This window comes from Aythya ferina, assembly GCF_964211825.1.
Source record: "Aythya ferina genome assembly, chromosome: 31".
Taxonomy (NCBI): domain Eukaryota; kingdom Metazoa; phylum Chordata; class Aves; order Anseriformes; family Anatidae; genus Aythya; species Aythya ferina.
In genome coordinates this window covers 1167360-1189583 of record NC_140328.1, presented here as the reverse complement: position 1 = coordinate 1189583, position 22224 = coordinate 1167360, and the positions used below count along the sequence as shown (strand labels likewise).

The window sequence follows — 22224 nt, the reverse complement described above, 5'->3', positions numbered from 1 at the left end:
TCTGTCCTGGTGACATCTGAAACCAGCTTTTCCTACAGTGAGTCACAGCCGACAAACTAAACACCCAGCTGCTCCAGGAGCTGCTGCTGGGGCTGCAGCAGGGGCAGGTTGCAGGAATTTGGGGCGATTTGTTGTGGTTTCAAGGCTGGCCGCCAGGCAGCTGGCACGCACTCCCTGCAGTCACTCGTTTCTGTATTTCTTTACTCCGTCTTCCGTGTGTTATGGTGGCTTTTGAGACCATGACGGGAGGGTAAAGTACCTCGCTGGGGGTTAAAACAGCTCGCAGAGCTTCCGTGTGGAACGAACATGGGCTTGCTTGGAAATCCCCGAGCACCAGGAATTGCAGAGACACACAAACATGTGCTCCAAACACGTCCGTGCCTTGCACACACGTGTTCCATACACACACGTGCTCCAGGCACGTCTCTACCACACGCACATGTATTTAACACACGTGTGGTCCTGCACATCCCTGCCATGCACATGCATGTCCCACACACACGTATCCCCCGCATACCCATGTCCAACACACACATCCTCCTGCAGATCCCCACCATGCACACGTGTCCCACACATGCACATCCAACACGTCCCACATGCATCCTCCTGAACATCCCTGCCACACACGTGTTACCCACACATACATATCTGACACACGTGTCCCACACATGCGTGTCCCCATTTCCCAGACGCATCCCACACACACGTGTCCCCCATACGTGTCCCACACACATCCCCTACATACATGTCCTACACACACATGTCCCACAGATGAGTGTCCCATACTCACACATCCCACACACACGTCCCACACATGCATGTTCCACACACGTGTCCCCCCAAACATGTCCCACCTGTGTCCTGCACACATACATCCTACATACATATCCCACACACGTGTGCCCCACAAACATATCCCACACGTGTCCCATACATACATGTCCCAAATATGTCCCACACATGTCCCACACACATGTGTGACCCACACACCCCACAAACATGTCCCACACACACATGTTCCACACGTGTCCTCCTGCACATCATTGCCACACACATGCATTACCCACAAACACATATCCCACACACAATATCCCACACACACGTGTGCCACGCTCATGCATGTCCCCATTGCCCCCCCACATGTCTGACGGCGCATGCCTGGGAGTATTGGTCGATAGTCGTCTGAATATGAGCCAGCAGCGTGCTCAGGTGGCCAAGAAGGCCAACAGCATCCTGGCTTGTATAAGAAGCAGTGTGGCCAGTAGGGCTAGGGAAGTGATCGTCCCCCTGTACTCGGCTCTGGTGAGGCCGCACCTCGAGTACTGTGTTCAGTTTTGGGCTCCTTGCTACAAGAAGGACATCGAGGTGCTCAGGAGAATCCAGAGAAGGGCAACGAAGCTGGTGAGGGGTCTGGAGAACAAGTCCTATGAGGAGTGGATGAGGGAGCTGAGGTTGTTCAGCCTGGAGAAAAGGAGGCTCAGGGGCAACCTTATCGCTCTCTGCAGGTACCTTAAAGGAGGCTGTAGCGAGGTGGGGGTCGGTCTATTCTCCCACGTGCCTGGTGACAGTGATTCATGGAAGAACTCTACAACTCAAAGCAAATGAGTTATAAAGTAGGTATGTGGTTTATTTCGGCGCCAGGCGCATGTGGGATAGCTCCCAAAGACACACGCACCCTAACGCGGTGACTTGCTTTGGTTATTATGCAGCAAAGAGTTACATATGCATGAAGTTTCCCAATAAGCCTATACATATTCATAACCTATCCCCGCTTTGTATTAAAATTAGCTCCAAGAAGTCATTTCCATAAACTCCTCCTGTCTGCGCCTGCGCGATGCCTTCTGGTGGTTGTTTTATTTGGGTGGGGGGGGAGTCGTGGGGATGAAGGCCAATAACTCCTCTTCATCACCCCTGGCTGACCCCCTGCCTTTGTGCAGACTCAGCTGCTCCTTGGCTCTCGTCCAAACCACAGGGTCGGTCTCAGCTGGTTTTTGAGACGGGTTCCCCATTTTTGCCAGGAAACGTCCTCTGTGAGTGGCCCCCGAGACCCCTTGTTTCGGTTAATTTGCACAGTAGTAAGCAAAGACACTCAGCAATACCTATTTTAATGATATTCTTCCGTTCCAGGCTTTAATAATTACGATTGTTTTATTTACAAAGCATCAATGCGATTAAGCAACCCCCCATTCTTCTATCTGTGGCGTTAATAGGTACCTTAAGGGAGGCTGCAGCAAGGTGGGGGTTGGTTTATTCTCCCACTGGTGACAGGACGAGGGGGAATGGGCTAAATTTGAGGTTTAGGTTGGATGTTAGGAAGAACTTGTTTAACGAAGGGGTTGTGAGGCACGGGGATGGGCTGCCCAGGGAGGTGGTGCAGCCACCACCCCCGGAGGTCTTCAGAAGACGTTAAGGTGTAGTGCTTAGTGCTATGTTTTAGTGGAGGACTGGTTGGCGTCAGGTCAAGGCCTGGACTGGGTGATCCAGGAGGTCCCCCCCCACCCTCCATCACCCTGTGGCTTTATACGCCCCCCCACACACACTACGCGCCCCGCTAACTGCGCATGCGCCACCTCCCCTCCCGTCCCCTCTCCACGCTCTGCGCATGCGCTGCCTCTCCCCTCTCTGCCGCGCGCTCTGCGCATGCTCCCCCCTCCCCGCCTCTCTCCCCCCCTCCCTCCCTCTCCGTTCCCGCCCCCGCTCCGCCGCCGTTGCCGCCGCCGGAAGTGACGTTCCCCGCGGCGCGGCGCGCGGCCGGAAGCGGCGGCGGGGGAGGCGGCACCGGCCGGATGTGAGGGGCGGCGGCGGCGGGGCCCGGCGGGGGCGGCCCCGAGGTGAGGCCCGGGGGGGGCGGGGAGGGCCCGTGCGGGTTTGGGAGGGGCTGGGGGGTACCGGGGGGATTGGGGGGAACCGAGGGGATTGGGGGTTACCGGGGGTGCCCACGGTGGTGGGCAGGGGGCCGCGGCCCTGCTCCGCCGAAGCTGGGGGCGTTGAGGCCGGAGAGGGTCCGGGGAGAGCTGGGAGCGGCCTGCCCGTGCCTGAGGGGGCTTCGGTGTTAGGGGGTGTGGGGATAGGGCAAGGGCTTTAAAGAAAAAAAAAAAATTAGATTTGGGTTAGGTGTAAGGAAAAAAATCATTGCTCAGGGGGTGGCGGGGTGCTGGAGGAGGCTGCCCAGGGAATTGTGGCTGCCCCGTCCATAGGAATGTTCAAGGCCAGGCTGGATGGGGCTCTGGGCAGCCTGGGCTGGTGGGAGGGGTCCCTGCCCAGGGCAGAGGGGTGAAATTAAATGGCTTTTAGGGTTCTTTCCATCCCAAAGCGTCCTGTGGGGCTGTGTTGGTACTGAGGGAAGGGGATGAGAACAGGGAGGGTCTGGTTGTAATGCAGGGGGGCAGGCAGCGAGCTGACAGGGCTCACTTCGAGCTGACTGCCCACTGGGGAGGGGGGAGGTCCTGAGGAAAGACCCCCACAGGGGCTGCCAAGCTCGCCTCTCTGCCTCAATTAACCCTGCCCCTTCCCTGAGGTGGTGCCGTGGGGCTGGCAGCACATCTTGGTTCCAGACAGAGCAGTGAAATGCTCCAGCTGCTTTGGGGAGTGGGGGAAAAAAGGAATTTTATTTTTTTTCTCAGCTGTTCCTACCGAGCTGCAGCTAATTCATCCTGATTCTCACCCCTCTCTGCACTGTGCCTCTTCGCTCTGATGCCAGCACCATCCTTCAGCTTAAGCTGTTCTTTTTCCTCTCTGACACGTATCCGTTCTCTGACATTATCTTTGATTATCTTTATAGCCTGCAGTTAGCTCTTCCTTCTCAGCACCAGCTCGATGATGCTAGATAGCCGTGGGTAGGACAGGTTCCCCTGACCAGTCCCAGGACTCCCTCTGCTCCTTCTCCCGCTCTCAACTGCTTTGCACCATCTTCTCCCAAGTGCTTTTCACCAGGACTTTGCTTGGTGTCAGTGCTGCCTGCACTGGGAACTCCTCTCCCACAGCATTTTGATGCTTTTAGTCACTTTTAACCCCCAGATCTTCTCCACCTTGGCACTCAGAAGCTCTCTTTCAGCAGACGTCTGTTTTTCACCTTGCCCTTTCTGTTTCACCCCATCCTGTCTCTTCAGCTCTCAAGGCCAGCAGGTATTTTCATCCCTTCCTGCATTAAGAGCGGTCTCCTCAACTCTCCCCAGTTCTGGGCCAAGGCTGTGGAAATCTCTTGGTCACAAATCATCATTTTCACAGCAGTCATTCCCGTGCTGCTGGGCTGAGCCCTGGTGCAGCCCCGCGGTCCTTTCCCCACACCCCTGCAGGCTCTGGGATGGCAGGGCTCGGGGCAGGCAATAAAACTGTGGCAAATTCAGCTGTTTCCGTGCACGTGTGTGACCTCTTGCCTGGTGTGGCCCCCTAGGTTTCCTGCTGTGACCATGCGCATGTGCCACCAAGAGCAGCCCTCTCCGACACCGCATGGTTTAAACCGACCACTGGAGGAGGATCCCAAGCAGCACGGGGTAAGTCGGTGTCTTGCTGAGTTCCTTTTCCCGTTAGGACTCTGTGTTTTGCATCCCATCTGTGCTGGGCACGAAAATCTGAGGCACAGCAGCGGTGGTTTGTTGTCTTATGTGAATTTATGGTGTTGGGTCAGCCTGGACTCTGCAACATCTCTTCTTCCACAAGCAAGCAATTCCCTCTTTTTTTTGTTTTTTTTTTTTTTGTTTGTTTGTTTGTTTGTTTGTTTTTTTAATACCTAGAGGTAAGTGTAGGTGTTGGTTATGGGGCTCAGAGTCTGCTCGGGGGATTTCTGGTCACCCCGAGGACTCAACCCAAAGTCTTGTGTGTGGGTCCTGAAGCCTCAATACAAGAGCAGGAGTTGTGGGCTTGAAAGGGAGGTCCAGATCCATCCCAGAAGGTGAGCAGGGCAGTCCTGAGCCCTTATCCTTGCTTCCAGCCTTATTTGTGCACGAGTGAGGGATGGACTGCCTGCGTGGTGGGGGAAGCAACTAGTACATACCCATCTCAGCAGGAGACAAAAAGTGGTCGCTTAGGTACAGATTTCTGCTGGTTTCATCCTTCACTGGTTTTCTCTGGTTCTAACCTTCTGATGCATTCAAATTCCCATCCCTTTCACCCTTTGCTGTGTGTGATCTATTTAACAACTACCTTCTTTGCCCCTCTTTTCAGCTTGCTACCTTCTTAAACTAGCATGAGTTGCCCTTTTGAGGCCCACCCTTGTTTGCAGCTGTGAGTGAGGGACTAACAAAGCTTCGGGCTGATCATATTTTCTCTATGGCAATGAAACCAAATCTTGCATTGAAACCCACTCAGTTTTGTTGTGACTTTTTTTTTTTTTTTGTAACTTGAGATTGAGTGGGGGCGGGAGGCACAGATAATAAGCAATGGATCTTGGAGCACCTTTTATTCATTAGGCTCTTGCTATAAGTGGAATCGTGCTGTTATTAATAGCATTTAACCTCACACGGTGCATTCTCTGCCTGCTAACGTCTCAGCCCTTTGCCTTCCCTTGCAGTTGCCTGGCTGAAGCCCCGTCCTCAGCAGTGTTAGGGGCACAGGGGCTCATCCCTTGGGGATGTGGCCTGAGTTTCACAACCTGGTGCTGGTTCCAGCGCGTGCTGGTGGCCTTGGGACAGATTCAGCAGAGTCTTTGTGTCTGGAGTGTATCAGTTCTTGCAGGTTCAGCAGCACCAGCTGTCTGCAACTTAATCAGGCCTGGGGAAACTTTAACCGAGTGCCTTCTCAGCGTCTGTCTTTCCCTTCTTCAGCTCCTCTTCTGCTTGTTACTCCCTGGTAGCTACTTCTCTGTTCAAGCCTGTAGAGCCCATTCTGAAGTGGAAGGGACCTGTGGGATGGTTTCATGTTTAGTTTTGCAGCAGTTGCCGTTCAGCATTGGTGTTAGGTCAGCAGAAATGCTCTTCTCTGCGTGATGTGGAGCTCAGATGCTCTTAAAAAGCCCAAGCGTTGCTCCTGAGGACCTGCCCGCTGCTGCCACCTGCCTCGGAGTTCAGAGGTGAAGCTGGGTGTTTGAAATTGGCTGTGACGAGCAGCTCCTCGTCTCAGCTGATCACTCTTGCTGCGCGTCAGCCACTCTGAAGCGTGATTTGATGCAGCGTTTCAGGATTGCACTGTACCAGGAGACAGATCACGCTTCAGCCTTGTTTTCCTCCCTTGTTATCAGTCAGGTCTGTGCTGATCTATGAGTGGTTTGGATTGCAGATCCGGCTCAGGAGGTGTGTGAGGCAGATCCTGGTGCCTCTACGGAGCAGGGCAGAGCTGGCCAGCGTGCCTGTGACCTCTGTCCCCAGGCTTTCCTCCCCACAGGGCCTTTGGGGCAGCAACTTCAAGGCTGAAGGCTGGCTTGTTGGCCACACACCAGTGTCACAAGGCCAGTTCTGTGTGAATTCTGTGAACAAGCTTGAGGGGTACCCATGGGTTTGAATGGAGCCCAGAGAAACAGTGGCCAAAAAAAGGAGGTGTTTGTGCTGAGAAGGCAGGAAACTGCCCAAACAGGAGACAAGGTGTGCTGGTGAATCCACGGGAGCTGATAAACTCGTGGCAGACAGGCTGTAGGGCTGCACAGAGCTTTCCAAACCCCTGCCTGTGATGATGGTGAGCTGGTACGACCCCCAGCTGCTGGGTAGAGGGCTGAGGGTGGCTTCTCAACCACTGCTCCAGCCGAGTAGCTGTGGGTGAGCAGGCAGTCGGCTGTGCAAGTGGATAACCACCAGCAGTTTGGTTCAGTTGCTAATCACAGGTTAATCAGTAAAAAGATTTCGAAGAAGTATCGATCCGTGTTGTTCCTCCAGCGCCACCCAGCCAACTCGATTTCCCTAAGGTAAAGAGGAATTGCTGACCGCAGGTTTCGCAAGCTCTGCGGTCCCTGCTCATGTGGCACACCTCCCTGCATGCTGTTCAGCCCGTGTCTTTGTCTCTGTGCCTCTTGTAAAGTCCTGCCCGGTGATGGGTCACCTCTCTCATCTTCTCCCCTTCCTGATTTTTGCAGAGGGTCCTGTCTGGCTTGGCAGCCGGTGCCTGGAGCCATGGAAGAGCAGCCAGGTTCTCCAGCCTGCGAGCCCCCCTTTTCCCTGCGGCGTGTCTGCGTTTCCGAAGATGGGCCTGAAGGTGAGGAGCAGGAGGAGACTCCAGAGAAGGACGCCCCCCGGGCACAGCTGGCGGGAGACTCCCCAGAGCAGCACAGGCAGGTTTCTCCTCGCCGTTCAGGACGTTGCTGGCAAGGACGTGGTTCCCTCGCCCCTCAGGATGTGGACAGCCCCGGCCAGAAGGCAGGAGAGGGTGAGGGGGGTGCCCCGTGCCCCGAGCCCAAGGCACCGGGGGAGCTGCAGCCGCGCAGGCCGTTCCGGAGGAAGCACCGGCTCTACCTGAAGCCCAAATCGAGCCCGGCCCCGGCATCTCCAGGACCTGGGGAGAGAGCCGAAGAGCCAGGGCCCTCCCGGGGAAAGAGGCTGCGCTTGATCTGGGGACAGGCTGGCGACTTCCGACGGAAGAAAAGCCGTTTGGAGAACGGGCTGGAGGAGGCCCCCCTCGTGCCCCAGAGCAGCGAAGAAGAGGAGGAGGGAAAAGGTTCTCGGTCCTGCTCCCCCGAGCCGCCTCTTCCCGGGGATGCCCGTCCCAAGCCGGACTTTGTGCAGCTGATTGACGAGCACGGCATCTACTCCACCGCCAAACTCGTGCTGGGCGGCGCGGCAGGCGAGCTGGAGGAGGCGGCGGTGGTGCTGCCGCCCCACCTGAAGCGGGGCGCGAGCGTGGCCAGCAGCGGGGCCGAGTTCGAGATCCGTGAGGTGATCGTGGACGAGAAGCCCTTCCAGTGCGGCGTGTGCGAGAAGGCCTTCAAGCGGGCCTGGGAGCTCTTCAGCCACGAGGTGGTGCACAACGAGGAGCGCCCCTTCCGCTGCGACCTCTGCGAGGCCTCCTTCAAGCGCCACTCGGACTTCAAGAGCCACCGGCTGGTGCACACGGAGGAGCGGCCCTTCCGCTGCGAGCTCTGCGGCAAGCGCTTCAAGCGCTCCTCCAACCTCCAGGAGCACCGGCGCATCCACACGGGCGAGCGGCCCTTCCACTGCGCCTGCTGCGACAAGAGCTTCAAGACGCCCTACGAGCTGCAGCGCCACACGCTCACCCACTGCACCGAGAAGCCCTTCAAGTGCGCCGACTGCGGGAAGGACTTCCCCACCTCCAACGCCCTCCTCCTGCACCAGCGGCAGCACTGCGACGACAAGCCCCACGTCTGCGGCGTCTGCGGCAAGAAGTTCACCTACGGGCACAGCCTCAAGGTGCACGAGCGCGTCCACACGGGCGACCGCCCCTTCGTCTGCCCGCTCTGTGGCAAGGGCTTCAAGCAGTCCAACGCCCTCTCCTCCCACGAACGCGTGCACACGGGCGAGCGCCCCTTTGTCTGCAAAACCTGTGGGAAGGCCTTCAAGCAGTCATCCTACCTGGTGATCCACGAGCGGGCGCACACCGGGGAGCGGCCCTACAAATGCGAGGCGTGCGGTAAAGCCTTCGCCCGGCCCTCCTTGCTGCTGCAGCACCACCGCGTGCACAGCCAGGAGCGGCCCTACAAATGCAGCTTCTGCCACAAGTTCTTCAAGGACCTGGCCTACCTGGCTGTGCACGAGAAGGTGCACACGGGCGAGACCCCCTACAAGTGCAGCGTCTGCGACAAAGGCTTCGCTCACCCGTCCAACCTGCTGCAGCACCAGCGCGTGCACCGCGACGGCTGAGCCCCACGGCGGCGTGCGCAGCGCGAGCGTTTTGAGGCCAAGAAGCCCACAGCCATAAGCGAGTGTGCTGCAAGCATGCCTGCAGCAACAGACGAGCCCCAGGCCGGCCCGCCGCAGCACGTGTTCCCATAGGTGTGCAGGGGACTGCTGCAGCGTCCCTGGAGAGGAGCCCAAAAAGTGGGTGCTGCTGCAGCTCTTCTCCCGAGCCCGAACCCAGCAGGGCTTCAGCTGCATGGCTTTTCTCTGCCAAACCCTGACGTGTGCCGTTCTCCCCGTACTCCTCCCAGAGAGGTGATCCCACAGGGGTCCTAACTGAGCTCTGAGGTTTAGGATCCTGTCTCCCAGCTGGTGCTGCCCGCAGGGAGGTGGCGTGCCGTCCATGAGCGCTGCTGGCCGGTGGCAGCGAGCTGTAGCCTGTGGCACGCCACCGATGGGCAACTTCGAGTCCTGCTGGGAGGCCGTGGTGGCTTCCAGAGGTGATCTGGGCTGGCCAAGGCTGCGGTGCAGCTGATAGCCAGTGTCCAGAGCTCTGAAGAGCAGCATCAGCCAGGCCGTGGCAAGCCTGATGCTAAGGGAAGCTTCTTCTCCCCTCAGTGCTGCAAAGAGGACTTAATTTAGTCACCCCAGTAAGCATAGCTCAGCCTGGCCTTCCAACAGGCTCCTTCAGCATGTCTGCCTGGTGCTCTGGGGCCACGCTGCTGCCTTCCTGGAGTGCAAGGTGCAGGCTGAGTGTTCCTGGGGAGCCCCTCTAAGTAGGGGAACGCTGCTGCCTGTGACTGAGCCCTGCAGCAGGAGCCCCATCCATCTTTTGGGGGGTGTATATCAGTGCAAATTATGGTGGGGAACAGCAGTGTGCAGGCACCTCCCTGTCCTTCTAATGAATGTTAAGTGTCCCGTCCATATTTCACGCTGCTGCTGACGATCAGGTTAATGATGAAAGCAGTGCCCTTCGCCCTGCTGTGCAGGGGCCACGCGGGCGCTTTGCTGGTACAGCACCACACACGCTGCCTCTGTTCAGCAGCCTGGTTCTCCCCCCGGGCAGGGAGCAGAGGCAGGGTTGTGCTGGCTGCAGATCGAGTGTTCTCACTTAAAATTTGGCCTCAAGGCACAGGGGAAGGGGTGGGAGTGGAAGGGTGACCCTGGGAGAGCTGGAGCAAGGAGGAGAAGGCGCTGCCCAATTTGTGCTGGTGGTGGAGTGTCTTTTGGGAGCCACTGTCTTGCCTCTCCCAGCCCATCTGGAGGAAGGAGCCCACCACGGATTGGAAACACTAACCCTCTTTTCTGCCCCAGGGTGCCGGTGAGGCAGGTAGGGAGCAGAAGAGGGGGGTGCAAATGCTGTGATCTGCTTTGGGAGCCTTGTCAAGGGACAACCCGTGCTGTGAGCTGTTCCTAGCTGCTTGTGGGACCTGGACGAGGAAGGGGTGAGCACACAAAACCAGCGCTGGATCCTCCTCGTTCCCATGCTGTGCGTGCCCAGCGCGTCCGACGACAGCACCAGGTCGAGAGCCACCCGAGCTGCTGCTGCCACCGAAGTCTGGATTTGTTCTCTTTGACTGATGGCTGCTCCTGCTGCTGGGCAGAGGGTGGTGCGTGGACCTTTCCTTGCGAAGGCCAGCCCCGTCCTCCAATCTGAGCCGCCTTGGAGGGGCCCGGTGTCACGGGCACCTTCCTGCACGCTGTGGGCCTGGAGGTGCCAACCCTCGGACTCCCGGTGATCCTGGTCCTACCCTGTCCCCCTTTTGTATGGTTCCTGTAGCACTGGGGGCGGGAGAGGAGGTGTGCTCCTCAGCACTCTGCACACTAATTACAGGACAGTTATTTAACGATGTCTTTGCCTTGTTGCTTCTTTGAGCCTGCTGCGGCATCTGGCTGAATCCCTGCTTGCCTCTGGGCTTCTGGCATGAGCCTGGTGACCTTGTGGACAGAGAGGGGTTTTTTTGGGGAGGATTAACAGTCTCAGGAGCTGGTGTATCTAACTCAGAGTCCTTACTGCTAGCATATGGCTCAGGTCTGGATTTCACCACTTCAAAGCCCGTGTCCTGCAGATAATCAATGCAAAAACATTCCAGCAAGCTCTGTTTTGGATTTGCACTTTTGAGGATGCACTGTAAGGAGGATCATGGGCCTCCTGGTCAGGCTGGCCTCTCCCTCACCCCAGGGCTTCCCAGCTTCCTCCCATTTCAGCTCTGGAGACAGGCACTTGGAGGGGCTCTGGCCTCCTTGCATTTACTACCGGGATCACCTTCACATTTTCACAGTAGTTAGGAGATCAGAGGACGGAGACACTGCTTAAAAGCAGCAATACGTGTTCCTAGGAATAGATGCCCACAAAGTGCCAGCACAGGCCCCGAATCCTCTTGCTGAATCCACATTTCTCTGTCTCCAGGGTGTCAGGGTGGCCCACTGCAGTCCCTTCTTGTCACAGGGTTATCACCAGGGTGCTGCGTGCTGTGGGACTGCCTGCAGTGTTTGTGCAGGTGTGTGCAGGGCATCCATCACCGCAGCACATGCTAGGTCTGCCCTTTCCCCAGCCCTGCAGCTGACTGCAGGCTTTCCAGGTATTTTGCTGAGAGCTGATTGAAAGCGAGGTCGTAACTCTGTCCTTGTCTTCCTGCAAAGCTTGGAGAAGGCGCTGCCCAAGCAGCCCTCAGGAGGTTGGATGGATGGTGTGGCTGTGGGAGCGGGCTGAATGTGATGGTTGGGGCTAGGAGGGGTAGCAGAAATGGCACTCCTTGACTGAGACAGCAGGGAGAGAATGTCCTTCACCATTTAAAGCTTGGTGGGACACTGAAGCTGTTGCATTAATAAAGCACCTGTTTGATGTGCATTATAGCAATATTGTCCCTTTGCCCCTAACTGTAGAGCAATGGGTGAACTCTGGATGAACAAGAACTTGAGGGCTGGCATTTGGAGGACAGATGATGACCTTGGTGGCAGGAGGGGTAGAAGATACGGTGTCATTTGTGTCACTCCAGGTCTCCTCTGTGTCACATTTTATCTCTGCAGCTGTGTCACACGCCTGGAGGTATCTCCAGTGGCAATTGCCTGTGTAGGAGCAGCTGAATTGAGCACTTCAAGCCTCAGCTACAAGCAGCTGATGGAGACCTTGGAGTCAAATTCAATGCCTGAGGCCATCAGAGATGACCTGGGGTATCCAGGGCCTTTAGCTGCTTTTTTCCAAGGGAGCATGCATCTCTTACAGACCCTATATCGGAGATACCAGCCCCTGTGAGTGTCTGGGGTGACTGAGGGCATCTCAAGTGACACTGGTTGGTGCTAGCTGAACTGTGCAGTCGTGGTAGCCAAAAAGGACCCTCTGTGGTGGTTCATTTCACAGAATGGCTGTTACCAGACACCCATCTCCTAATTAAAGGTGTTCTCATGAGCTGGAGTCATGTGTTACCTAGCAATGACATTATTAGGGGAAAGTATGGCCTCGCTGCTGGAGGAAATTACTTCTGGTTTTGTGCTACTTGGATGTCCTGCAGACCCCTACTACCCTCTCAGCTGTGGCCCAAAGGATGATCTCTAGTTTTTTCCAATATCCAGTGAGCTGGAGTTTATCATGTAAGACCTAGAGGACAGGTTACCTGGGCTGAGGCTGAGCATCAGAAGGCTTGCATGGGGTCTTTCAGTTTATTTTCTTATTGCTCCTAATTTCAGGGCTTTGGTCTAAGGAGGACATGGAGTTTGTTTCGTGATGCAGTTGATTGACATGACTCAGTTCCTTGACAGATGACTGTGTTCGAGGTGCAGTACCTATAGCATGTCTCTGTAGCTGGCTGGCATTTGCACACTGCTGCAAACTGGTTTTCCTCATGTTTTTCATATATGGCATATATATTCATATATATTCATCATACTTTTTCATATTTTGCACATATATGAAATACACGTTCATATATTTTTGAGTATATATGAAATATGTATGATGATATCATGTATCGTCACTGTTTTTCATCATATGGCCAAGTAATGAAGGCAGTGGATATTTATTTTGCTACAAATGTCTTGTAACCTGTTACGAATGATGCTAGGCAGCTATATAGCTATATAGCCATAGCTGCTAGGCAGACTGGCACAGATGAACATTAGGAAAGAAAACAGCCTCTCTGAAGTGGCAAGAGAAAAAGGAGAAATGTGGGGAACTAGGGAAGCAAAACAGATTTTTCACCTTCCATTAATTCAATTCTATGCATTTCCCAGTTTTGGGATGTCATTTATCTCCAGGGAAGTTGGAGGTAGGGCTGGACACGTTCTGGCACAACAAGCCCATGAACTGGCAAGACTGAAAAAGGCAGGGTATTGCCATGTGTTCTGCTTCTCTATCCCCACCCCATTTAACATCTCATGAGGTGCAGAAGGATTGCACAAAAGGCTCTGTCTGCATTAGTTCAAGTGTTTGTTCTATAAATGTCTGTATTGGAGGCTGTCTGCACCCATGACAGTGCTCTGGACTACTCAGCCAGTAGACCATTGCTTGGAAGTACTTACATGATCTATTCTGGCCTTAACCTTGAGCCAATTTATTGGGATGTTTTCCCAAATGGTCTCTGAAGGTGAATTTTGTCCCGTTTGCCACTCTGTGTCTGGGTACCCTTGAGAAGAGCCTGGCTCCATCTTCTATGCACCCTTCCTTCAGGGATTAATGGGCATTGATAAGATCCCCTCTGAGCCTTCCCTTCTCCAAGCTCTCGGCCTCTCCTCATAGGAGAGGTGCTCCCTTGATCACCTTGGTGGCCTTCCATTGGATTCTCCCCAGCATGTCCATGTCTGTCTTAGACTGGGGGCGCAGCACTGGACCCAGCACTTAAGGTGCAGCCTCCCCAGTGCTGAGCAGAGCAGAAGGATCACCTCTCTTGACCTGCTGGTGATGCTTTGCCTAATGCAGCCAGGAATAGTTAGCTTTGTAGCTCTTGCACCTGGGCTGGGCAATAAATGGGGGCTTGCCTGTATCTGCAAGGTCTGGGGAAGCCCCCCCAGTGCAGGAAGCATTGGGCAGCCCTTGCTGGCTCCACGGCAGATGAGCACAAAGCATCACGTATCCCTCATAGCATTCACACTCATCACACCTGGGATGGATGGGGACGCTTCTTCTTTAATTCGTTAGCAGTTTTCCTCATGTTTCAGGTTCTGTGCTACTGTGCCAGGCTGCAAGGCCACCAGACTGTCCTGCTCTGTCTGGCTCCTGCCACCAGAGAACCCCTTAGGCTGACTGCAGAGTGCCAAAATGGATAAAATAACCTTCAGAAGACTGGCATCCCTTTGGGCAGCTGTTTTAGGGCTATATCAGTCATTGGTAAAGGATAGCTTATAAATGTCCAGCCCATCAGCTGCTGCTTTGCAGTCTCCTGGAAAGCGTGGTAGGGCTTCCTGCAGGTCTGTAAGAGCATAGGGGAGAAAGGTCCTGCACTGAAGAATGAGGTGCATGAGGAAGAGGGGAGAGGGGGAGGCATGTGCCATATCAGGGGCCACTCCTGCACCAGGAATTGTGCCAGCATCACGGGGCAGCATCTTCCTTCATTAGCTGAGTCATCTCCGTGTCGGCATCCTCGGGAGACTCTCCTTTGGCCGGGTAGTAGATGGCTCCTGGAGCCTGGAAAGGTGTTGCAGAGGCACCTTGCTCCCTGGGGCGCCCACGGTCTGCAAAGCAGATGGGGACAAGGAAACGCAACGTTTACTGGCCTGGGGGCGATGGAATCCCCTGAGCTCAACTGAGGTGACCCCATCTCTGGGTGCTGCATCACCTCAGATCTCTGGGTCTCAGGATGGCTGATGTATGGGGACGGGGACATTGAAATCAGGTGAGGGGACTCACCTGCAGCTAGGTCTGTGCCGATGCACCTCCTTTTCAGGTAGAGCCACAGCAGGACTCCACTCGCCATCATCAGCAGGGCAAGCAGTGCCACGAGCGTGGAGCAGGACGATGGAGAGCCTGTGGGGAGAGCACCCCCAGATCAGGATCCTGCTCCCAGCCAGTAGCAGGTGGAAGAAAACCAGACCAAACTTGACCCGGTCCCCCCAGCATCTCAGGTGGTGACAGAGCAGGGCTTTCCTTAATTATGTTTAGTATTAAAACCTGTGTTTTAATAGCCAGAGCTAACTGTTCTCTGCTTCCCACCGTGAGCACAACTGATCCCTTTCTGAAACAGTTTGCACTGCCCTGCAGCGCTGTGGTCTCTGCAGCACTGTGTGAGGACTGTGGGACGCTGCAACCCTTAACAGGGTTTATATCCCACTGATAATCACATCCATAGGTATGCGATAAGCTGTGGGGTTTGTGAAACCTTTCGTGTTCCTCATCCCTACTGCACTGCTGCTCTTACAAGAGCTCCATCACCTCCCTGGTGCATTGTCCTCCTTAGCATTTGGAATACAAGACCATGCATAGAAAAAGAAAGGCATGCTTCTGGCCCTCATCCATCCTTTGTAATTGTCCTACCTCTGTTATATTTCAGGAAAGGGGGCAGGTCCTGAAAAAGCACAGAGAGTCTTTGAGAGTTAATAAATTTGAGCTTCAAGAGGAAATGGCAGATGCTGGCTTATTCTAAGATCATACAAACATCTCTGATATGCCCAACAGTGATACTGAGCTCACTGCATGTAGATAAGCAATATCCACCAAGGAAGACCTCTGAGAGCTTGTTTGGACAAATAAATGCCACAAGCTTTACATCTCCCTCCCCTTTTGCAGTGAAATAGCCATGCCAGGGTTGCATACACCATTCTGGGGCCAAAACCATTGAACTCTCCCTCCTTGTAGGCAGACCTCTGTGCAGAAGCAGCTCAGCCTCACGAGATGCAGCGTGGAGGGCACTGCCTTTCCACTTTCTCCTCACCGTGAGCCCTGCCTCTCACCCCACACTGCCAGTTCCCATAGGAAGTTCTGGGCACTCACCTTTCGGCTCCGAGCACACCACGCCAGCTGTCGCACCGTTCCTGCAAGGCCCTGGGCTGATCTTGCTCCGCTGGCACTCCAGGAGGAGCGACTCCGTGCCCCGGCAGCTCAGCCCCTCCAGGAAGGCACGGTGGTGCTCCCGGCTGAAATGGGCTCCCGTGGGCACGGACTGTGCTGGCCCACAGCCCAGCTGCTTGCAGGCCACCTCTGCCTCCAGCAAGCTCCATCCGCTGCTGCAGATGCTGTACCAGGTGGTGTTGTACCGCACCTCCACGCGCCCGGCGCAGGGGCTCCGGCCATCCTTAACCCGCAGCTGCAAGGGGTTGGTGCCTGCAGCGGAGAGCAGAGGGGGTGAGGTGGGCTCCTTTACTTCATCACATGCAGCACAGGGACGGAGAGACACAAAGACGTGGACTGTGCGTGCCCACGTGCTCCAGGTGTATGTGCAATGTGCTACCCGTGCCCACTGTGCCCTTCCCTTGCATGAACGCCCCCTTACAAGAACATCCCCATCGTCTCACACTTCTGCACGTGTCAGAGCTGACTCCATCCCAGTGCAGGAGAATGATGCTAGGGATTTCTGAGCATTTTTTATCACCCCCGGGGTCACCTGAGCACACGACTCCCGCATCTTCCTCGTGGTTGCAGTTGTGGAGCCCCCAGCCGTTCAGGTTGCAACGGGAGAAGTTGGCTTCGGTGCCCGTGCACTCCACATCATCCAGCCAGATGGGGTCAGCCCCTTGTCCAAAATGAGCCTTGCCCGGGGCCGACACTGCTGTCCCACAGCCCAGCTGCTGGCACACCACCTTGGCATCACTCAGGTCCCAGCCGTCGTCACACACGGTTCCCCACTGTGCGTTGTGAAACACCTCCACTCTCCCGGCGCAGCGGTTGGGGCCATTCACCAGCCGGACCTGCACAGACTCCGTGGTGTTGGAGTCTGCAAGGAGAAATATGTGGCCTGCTGTTTAGGAGAGAATGGGGGAATTGTCATCTCGGGACATTACAAAAAAAAAAAAAAAAAAAAAAAAAAAAAAAAAAAAACAGGAAGAAAAAGAAAAAGAAAAAGAAAAAGAAAAAGAAAGGAAAAATAAAGAGGAAGGAAGGAAGGAAGGAAGGAAGGAAGGAAGGAAGGAAGGAAGGAAGGAAGGAAGGAAGGAAGGAAGGAAGGAAGGAAGGAAGGAAGGAAGGAAGGAAGGAAGAAAAAGGAAAAGGGGGAAAAGGAATGAAAGAAAAAGGAAGGAAAAGGAAAAGGAAAATAAAAATGGGAAGGGAAGGGAAGGGAAGGGAAGGGAAGGGAAGGGAAGGGAAGGGAAGGGAAGGGAAGGGAAGGGAAGGGAAGGGAAGGGAAAAGGGAGAGCAAATGCAGAGTTGCTAAAGCTCCCTTGGCAGGAGATGCAACTCCCAGCTCTTACTGAGGAATTCATCTCTCCCATGCCTGTGGAGGTGACTTGGTTTCAGAGTCAGACCCTAAAATGTTGGTATTTTTTCCAGGAGTGTATGTGAGCCAGGCAGAAGTCCCATCCCTTTCAGTGCAGACCTGGCTGTTGAGAAGGGTGAGTGTGCCCCAGGGAGCACATTGAGAGGAATGCCCACACTCAGGCTTGCTTCCACTTGGTGCCATGGGGGATTCCTGTGGGTTTTTGGCTATGAGCTGGTGCTCAGCTTCTTCAGCCTGGCACAGGTCTCAGTTTCTGCATAGCACCTCAGTCCTTCCAGACAGACCCACACACCCCTGACCCCTGCGATGCTTCTCGTTGCAGAATTTAACCAACCTGAGCACACCACACCGGCATCTTCCGCATGATTGCAGTTATTCTGTCCCCAGGGTCTGGCTTGGCATTGGGCAAGGGTGTCCTCAGTCCCTACACAGCTCACGTCATCCATCCAGATGCGCCCGGTGCCTTGCCCAAAGTGAGCCCTGACAGGGGCCGACTCAGCCCTACCACAGCCCAGCTCCCGGCACACCACGGTGGCAGCCCGCAGGTCCCAGTTGTCATCACACACCGTCCCCCACTGCCCATCGTGCAGCACCTCCACTCTCCCGGTGCAGCGGTTGGGGCCGTCCACCAAGCGGACCTGTGCCTCCACTGTGATGCTCGTATCTGCAAGCAGAGAATCCCTATAGTTAGCTTCTTGGCTCAGTGCCTTGTAGGAAGGGGAAAAAAATCCCTTTCTTGGTGCCTTTACTCCCTTGGGGAGTCCTCTTCTTGGTGTCCTATAGGTCTTACAAAGTCTCAGCACAGCCCAAATCACAAATGAGCCTCAACATCCCATTCAACCAGGTAAAGTGAAATCAGATCAGGACAGATATAAAAATATTAGAATGTGATCAAAGGAGGGCAACGAAGATGGGGAAAGGACTAGAGGGCCTGATTTATGAGCAGCTGAGGTCACTTGGTTTGTTCAGCTTAGAGAACAGGAGGCTGAGGGGTGACCTCAGTGTGGACTGCATGGGAAGCAGAGGGGAGGTGATCCCTTCCCTCTGGTGATTAGCAATAGGACTCATTGGGATGGCTTAAGGTTCATCAGGGAAAGTTCAGGTTGGATATGAGGAGAAAGTTCTTCATTGGGAGAGTGGTCAGGCACTGGAATAGGCTTCTCAGGGAAGTGGCCACAGCCCCGAGACTCTCTAGCCAAGAAGCATTTGGTCAGCTCCTTGTGTGGAGCCAGGAGCTGGAATTGATGGTCCTCGTGGGTCCCTTCCAACTCAGAATATTCTGTGATTGTATGAAATCAGGTAGCCCTGGGCTACTGGGATGCAGGGATGGAGGAGTCAGGGGCATCTGCAAAGCAAAGAGCCCCCATGCCCAGCAAATCTGCCTCCCACTGAATAAAGGGGTCAGTTCAGAGAGGAGAAGGCTTTGGGGCAGGGGACTCCAACCTGTGCTTTTCTGGATCCCTGTGTCTGGGGTTATGAGCATCACCTGAGCACACAACACCGGCATCTTCTTCGTGAGTGCAGCTATTGATTCCCCAGGGCCTGGCCCTGCATTCGGTGAGGGTGCTTTCTCTCCCGGAGCAAGCAACTCTGTCCAGCCAGATGGGATCCATCCCTCGTCCAAAGGAAGCATGTGCCGTGGCCGACACGGCCGCCCCGCAGCCCAGCTGCCGGCACACCACCGCGGCATCGTTCAGGTCCCAGCCGTCATCGCACACGGTGCCCCACTGCTGGTTGTGAAACACCTCGACTCTCCCGGAGCAGCGGTGAGGGCCTTCCACCAGCCGAATGGTTGACTTGTTGGCAGTGCCAGCATTTGACAACACTGCAAAACATGGTGGGGAGACCGTGTGTCAGCAGTGCTGAGGGTTGGAAGGATCTCCTAGATGTTTTACTGACATCTGCACCCGCAGGACCAAGGTGTCCACCTGTCTGTAGGATGCAGGTGCCCTCATGTTAAATGGGTGATCCTTTGGGATCGCGTGCACTGGAGCAGGTTTCCCAGAGAGGCTGTGGAGCCTCCCACCTTGGAGATCTTCTGAAGCCTTCTGACTTGCTCCTGGGCAGCCTGTTCTGAGGGGCTCAGTTTGGGTGGGCAGGTTGGACCAGGTGACCTCCACAGGTCCCATGCAACCCTAGATATTTTGTATGATTCCGTGATCCAGTGACCCCTGAGATCCTGCTGTCTTGTAGGGTGTGCAAGGACCACTTAGAGGGGGAGTTCTCGTAGATACTCTCTTTTTCCATCATTACGGGTATCAGAGAGGGGAAAGAGCCCTTCCTACTGCAAATGAACTGCACCTTCCCTACACCATCCTGCTCCAGCCCTCCCGGGGCAAGTCCCACACCCTCTGGCCTCCAGCAACAGGGTAGCCACAGCTTGCCTGAGCACACCACACCAGCATCATCCAGGTGGCTGCGGAATCATTCACCAGGCATTCAGAAAAGGGCATTTTCTGTCCTGGTGCAGGCCACTCTGTTCAGCTAGATGGAGTCTGCCCCTTGGCTGAAGTAAGCCCAAAACCAGAGAAATACAGCGCCAGCCCACTGCAGCATCACCATAATGGCAGTAAGGTGCAGCACAGACCCCTTACACCCATCCTGGCCTCTGCGATGCCTCTCGTTGCAGAATTTTACTGACCTGAGCACACCACACCGGCATCTTCCGCGTGGTTGCAATTATTCTGTCCCCAGGGTTTGGCTCGGCAGTGGGAAAGGGTGTCCTCAGTCCCGGCACAGTTCACGTCATCCAGCCAGATGTGCCCTGTGCCTTGCCCAAATCGAGCCCCGCTGGGGGCAGACTCAGCCCTGCCACAGCCCAGCTGCCGGCACACCACGGTGGCAGCCCGCAGGTCCCAACCATCGTCACACACCGTCCCCCACTGCCCATCGTGAAACACCTCCACTCTCCCGGTGCAGCGGTTGGGGCCATTCACCAGACGCAGTAAGGAGGATTTTGAGGTGTCCGGCTCTGAAAACACAATCAGGGGTAAGCCCTTGGAGAAATTCATGCCAGTTCGTACCTCTGTTATTCCTACCCTAGTTGGTGTTTAGTTTAGTTTTGTTTTGTTTTTTCAGGCAGAGAAAGTTTCTCTTGTGCAATTTGCTCCAGGACAGCTGATGAAGCTATCTCTGGGCTGCAGTCAGTGCTGCTCAGCTGGGAATAATACAACCCATCCTTTAGGATGGATCTGTCTTTTAGGAACAGGGACATTCTGCTTCAGGCGAATTACTTCCTAGGCTTAGAGCTTGTCACAGTCATGGATGTGGGATCATAGAATCGTAGAATGGTTTGGGTTGGAAGGGACCCTTAAACATCATCTGATCCACCCCTCCCTGCTGTAGACAGGAACATGTTTTGCCAGAGAAGGTTGCTTAAAGCCCCATCCAACCTGGCTTTGCACACTTCCAACAATGAAGCATCCACAACTCCTCTGGGCAATCTGCTCCCATGTCTTATTACCCCCATCATGAAAAATTTCTTTCTTTTATGGCATTTACATCTACCCTCTCAGTTTAAATCCATTGCCAGGAATCCAGTGGCGTGAGCTCAGAAGGAGAAAGCCCTTACATTGACTCCAAGATCGCAGAGTTCACATATTGACTCCGGGACACCCAAATGTGGCACTGTCCCCCATGATGCGCCACGTTGCAGGAGTGCAGCTTACCTGAGCACACCACGCTGGCGTCTTCTCTGTGGTTGCAGTTATTCCGCCCCCAGGGACTGGCTCGGCAGTGGGAAAGGGTGTTCTCAGTCCCGACACAGCTCACGTCATCCAGCCAGATGTGCCCGGTGCCTTGCCCGAAGCGAGCCCTGCCAGGGGCTGACAGCACCGCCCCGCAGCCCAGCTGCCGGCACACCACCTTGCCGTCATTCAGGTCCCAGCCGTCGTCACACACCGTCCCCCACAGCCCATCGTGCAGCACCTCCACTCTCCCAGTGCAGCGGCTGGGGCCGTTCACCAGCCGCAGTTCAGCTGAGCTCGAGTTCCCTGCGTTTGTAGAGATGCCGGGGAAATTCATGCAAGCATCATTGCAGAGCACCTCCCCCTGTCCCACCCCATCTCATTCACCGACTGCATCCTACATAGGACCTGCGTTGGGACACAAATAACATTCAGGATATAAAAAAGATTTCTATGGCTAGGCACTGATGAAAAACCAAAGGAATAAATACCAGGTGTGAAATTTGGCTTAGGGGTGATGCACACAGGATCCAAGAGATGCAAATGGGAGAGGTCTGCAAAAGGAGCCTAAACCTGCCTCCACTGCACCCCAACAACTCCTCTGGGGAGAGTCACAAACCCATAGAATGGTTTGGTTTAGAGGAGATCCCTAAACATCATCTACTCCAATGCCCTGACATGGGCAGGGACATCTTTCACTGGAGCAGGTTGCTCAAAGCCCTGGTGAAATATCTTTCTCCGTCTTTCTTTAAGCCCTGCTCCCTGTCCCAAGTGTGCAGGAGCTCTGGTCACAAGTCCATCTGTAAGCCTGCCTCCTGCCCACCCCAGCCCAAGTCTCACCTGAGCACACCACACCAGCATCTTCCCCATGGTGGCAGTTGTGGACACCCCAAGTCTTTGCTTTGCACTGGGAGATGTCATTTTCTTCCCCTGTGCAGTTGACTTCATCCAGCCAGATGCGGCCGGATCCCCACCCAAACCGAGCCGATCCTGGGGCTGAAAGAGCCATCCCACAGCCCAGCTGCCGGCACACCACTGTGGCATCGCTCATGTCCCAGCTGTCATCGCAGACTGTACCCCACTCGTTGTTATAAAACATCTCGACCCTCCCGATGCACTTGTTCAAACCACCCACCAGCCGAAGCGTGGTGGTTCTGGAGATCCCTGAGCCTGAAAAACACAGAGAAATGGGCATTATGAGTTCCCACTTGGATGTCTCAGCATCTGCAGGGCTGGCGAAGGATGAGCATCCCAGCAGTGGGTGTAGATGGTGTTGCTGCAACCTGCTTGCACATGGCAAAGGATGTTGTGTTTTTTTTCTGTTTGATCTTGTGCTTTCCTGACTGTTGATAACCACATAGATCTATCTCTGGAGGTTTATCTTCCAAGACAAAAACTAGATGGGTAGTAGCTGGCTCAAAGCTGCCAGTGTGTGCACTGCATTACAAAGGCTTGTTCTGC

At 54.9% G+C, this 22224-nt stretch overlaps 2 protein-coding genes across 2 annotated transcripts in view; one reads left to right on the top strand and one right to left on the bottom strand.

The window, feature by feature from the left end:
- The first annotated feature begins 2659 nt into the window (after window positions 1-2659).
- Window positions 2660-10564, top strand: LOC311425460 (uncharacterized protein). Its single transcript, XM_084501329.1, has 3 exons — window positions 2660-2831; window positions 4394-4493; window positions 7001-10564. Exon 3 carries the CDS (start codon window positions 7038-7040, stop codon window positions 8736-8738), a length of 1701 nt encoding a protein of 566 aa, XP_084357455.1. The 5' UTR covers window positions 2660-2831; window positions 4394-4493; window positions 7001-7037; the 3' UTR covers window positions 8739-10564.
- Window positions 10565-10685: 121 nt separating this feature from the next.
- The window catches only part of LOC311425541 (scavenger receptor cysteine-rich domain-containing protein DMBT1-like), a 49854-nt gene continuing 38315 nt past the window's right edge, over window positions 10686-22224 (bottom strand). Inside the window, exons 28-36 of the mRNA XM_084501485.1 lie at window positions 21604-21933; window positions 20746-21069; window positions 19719-20048; window positions 18564-18902; window positions 17412-17741; window positions 16247-16600; window positions 15637-15966; window positions 14557-14673; window positions 10686-14381 (exon numbers count right to left, since the gene is read on the bottom strand). Of these exons, the coding sequence (XP_084357611.1) occupies window positions 14239-14381; window positions 14557-14673; window positions 15637-15966; window positions 16247-16600; window positions 17412-17741; window positions 18564-18902; window positions 19719-20048; window positions 20746-21069; window positions 21604-21933 (2597 nt within the window). The 3' untranslated portion in view covers window positions 10686-14238. The remainder of the gene's footprint in view (window positions 14382-14556; window positions 14674-15636; window positions 15967-16246; window positions 16601-17411; window positions 17742-18563; window positions 18903-19718; window positions 20049-20745; window positions 21070-21603; window positions 21934-22224) is intronic.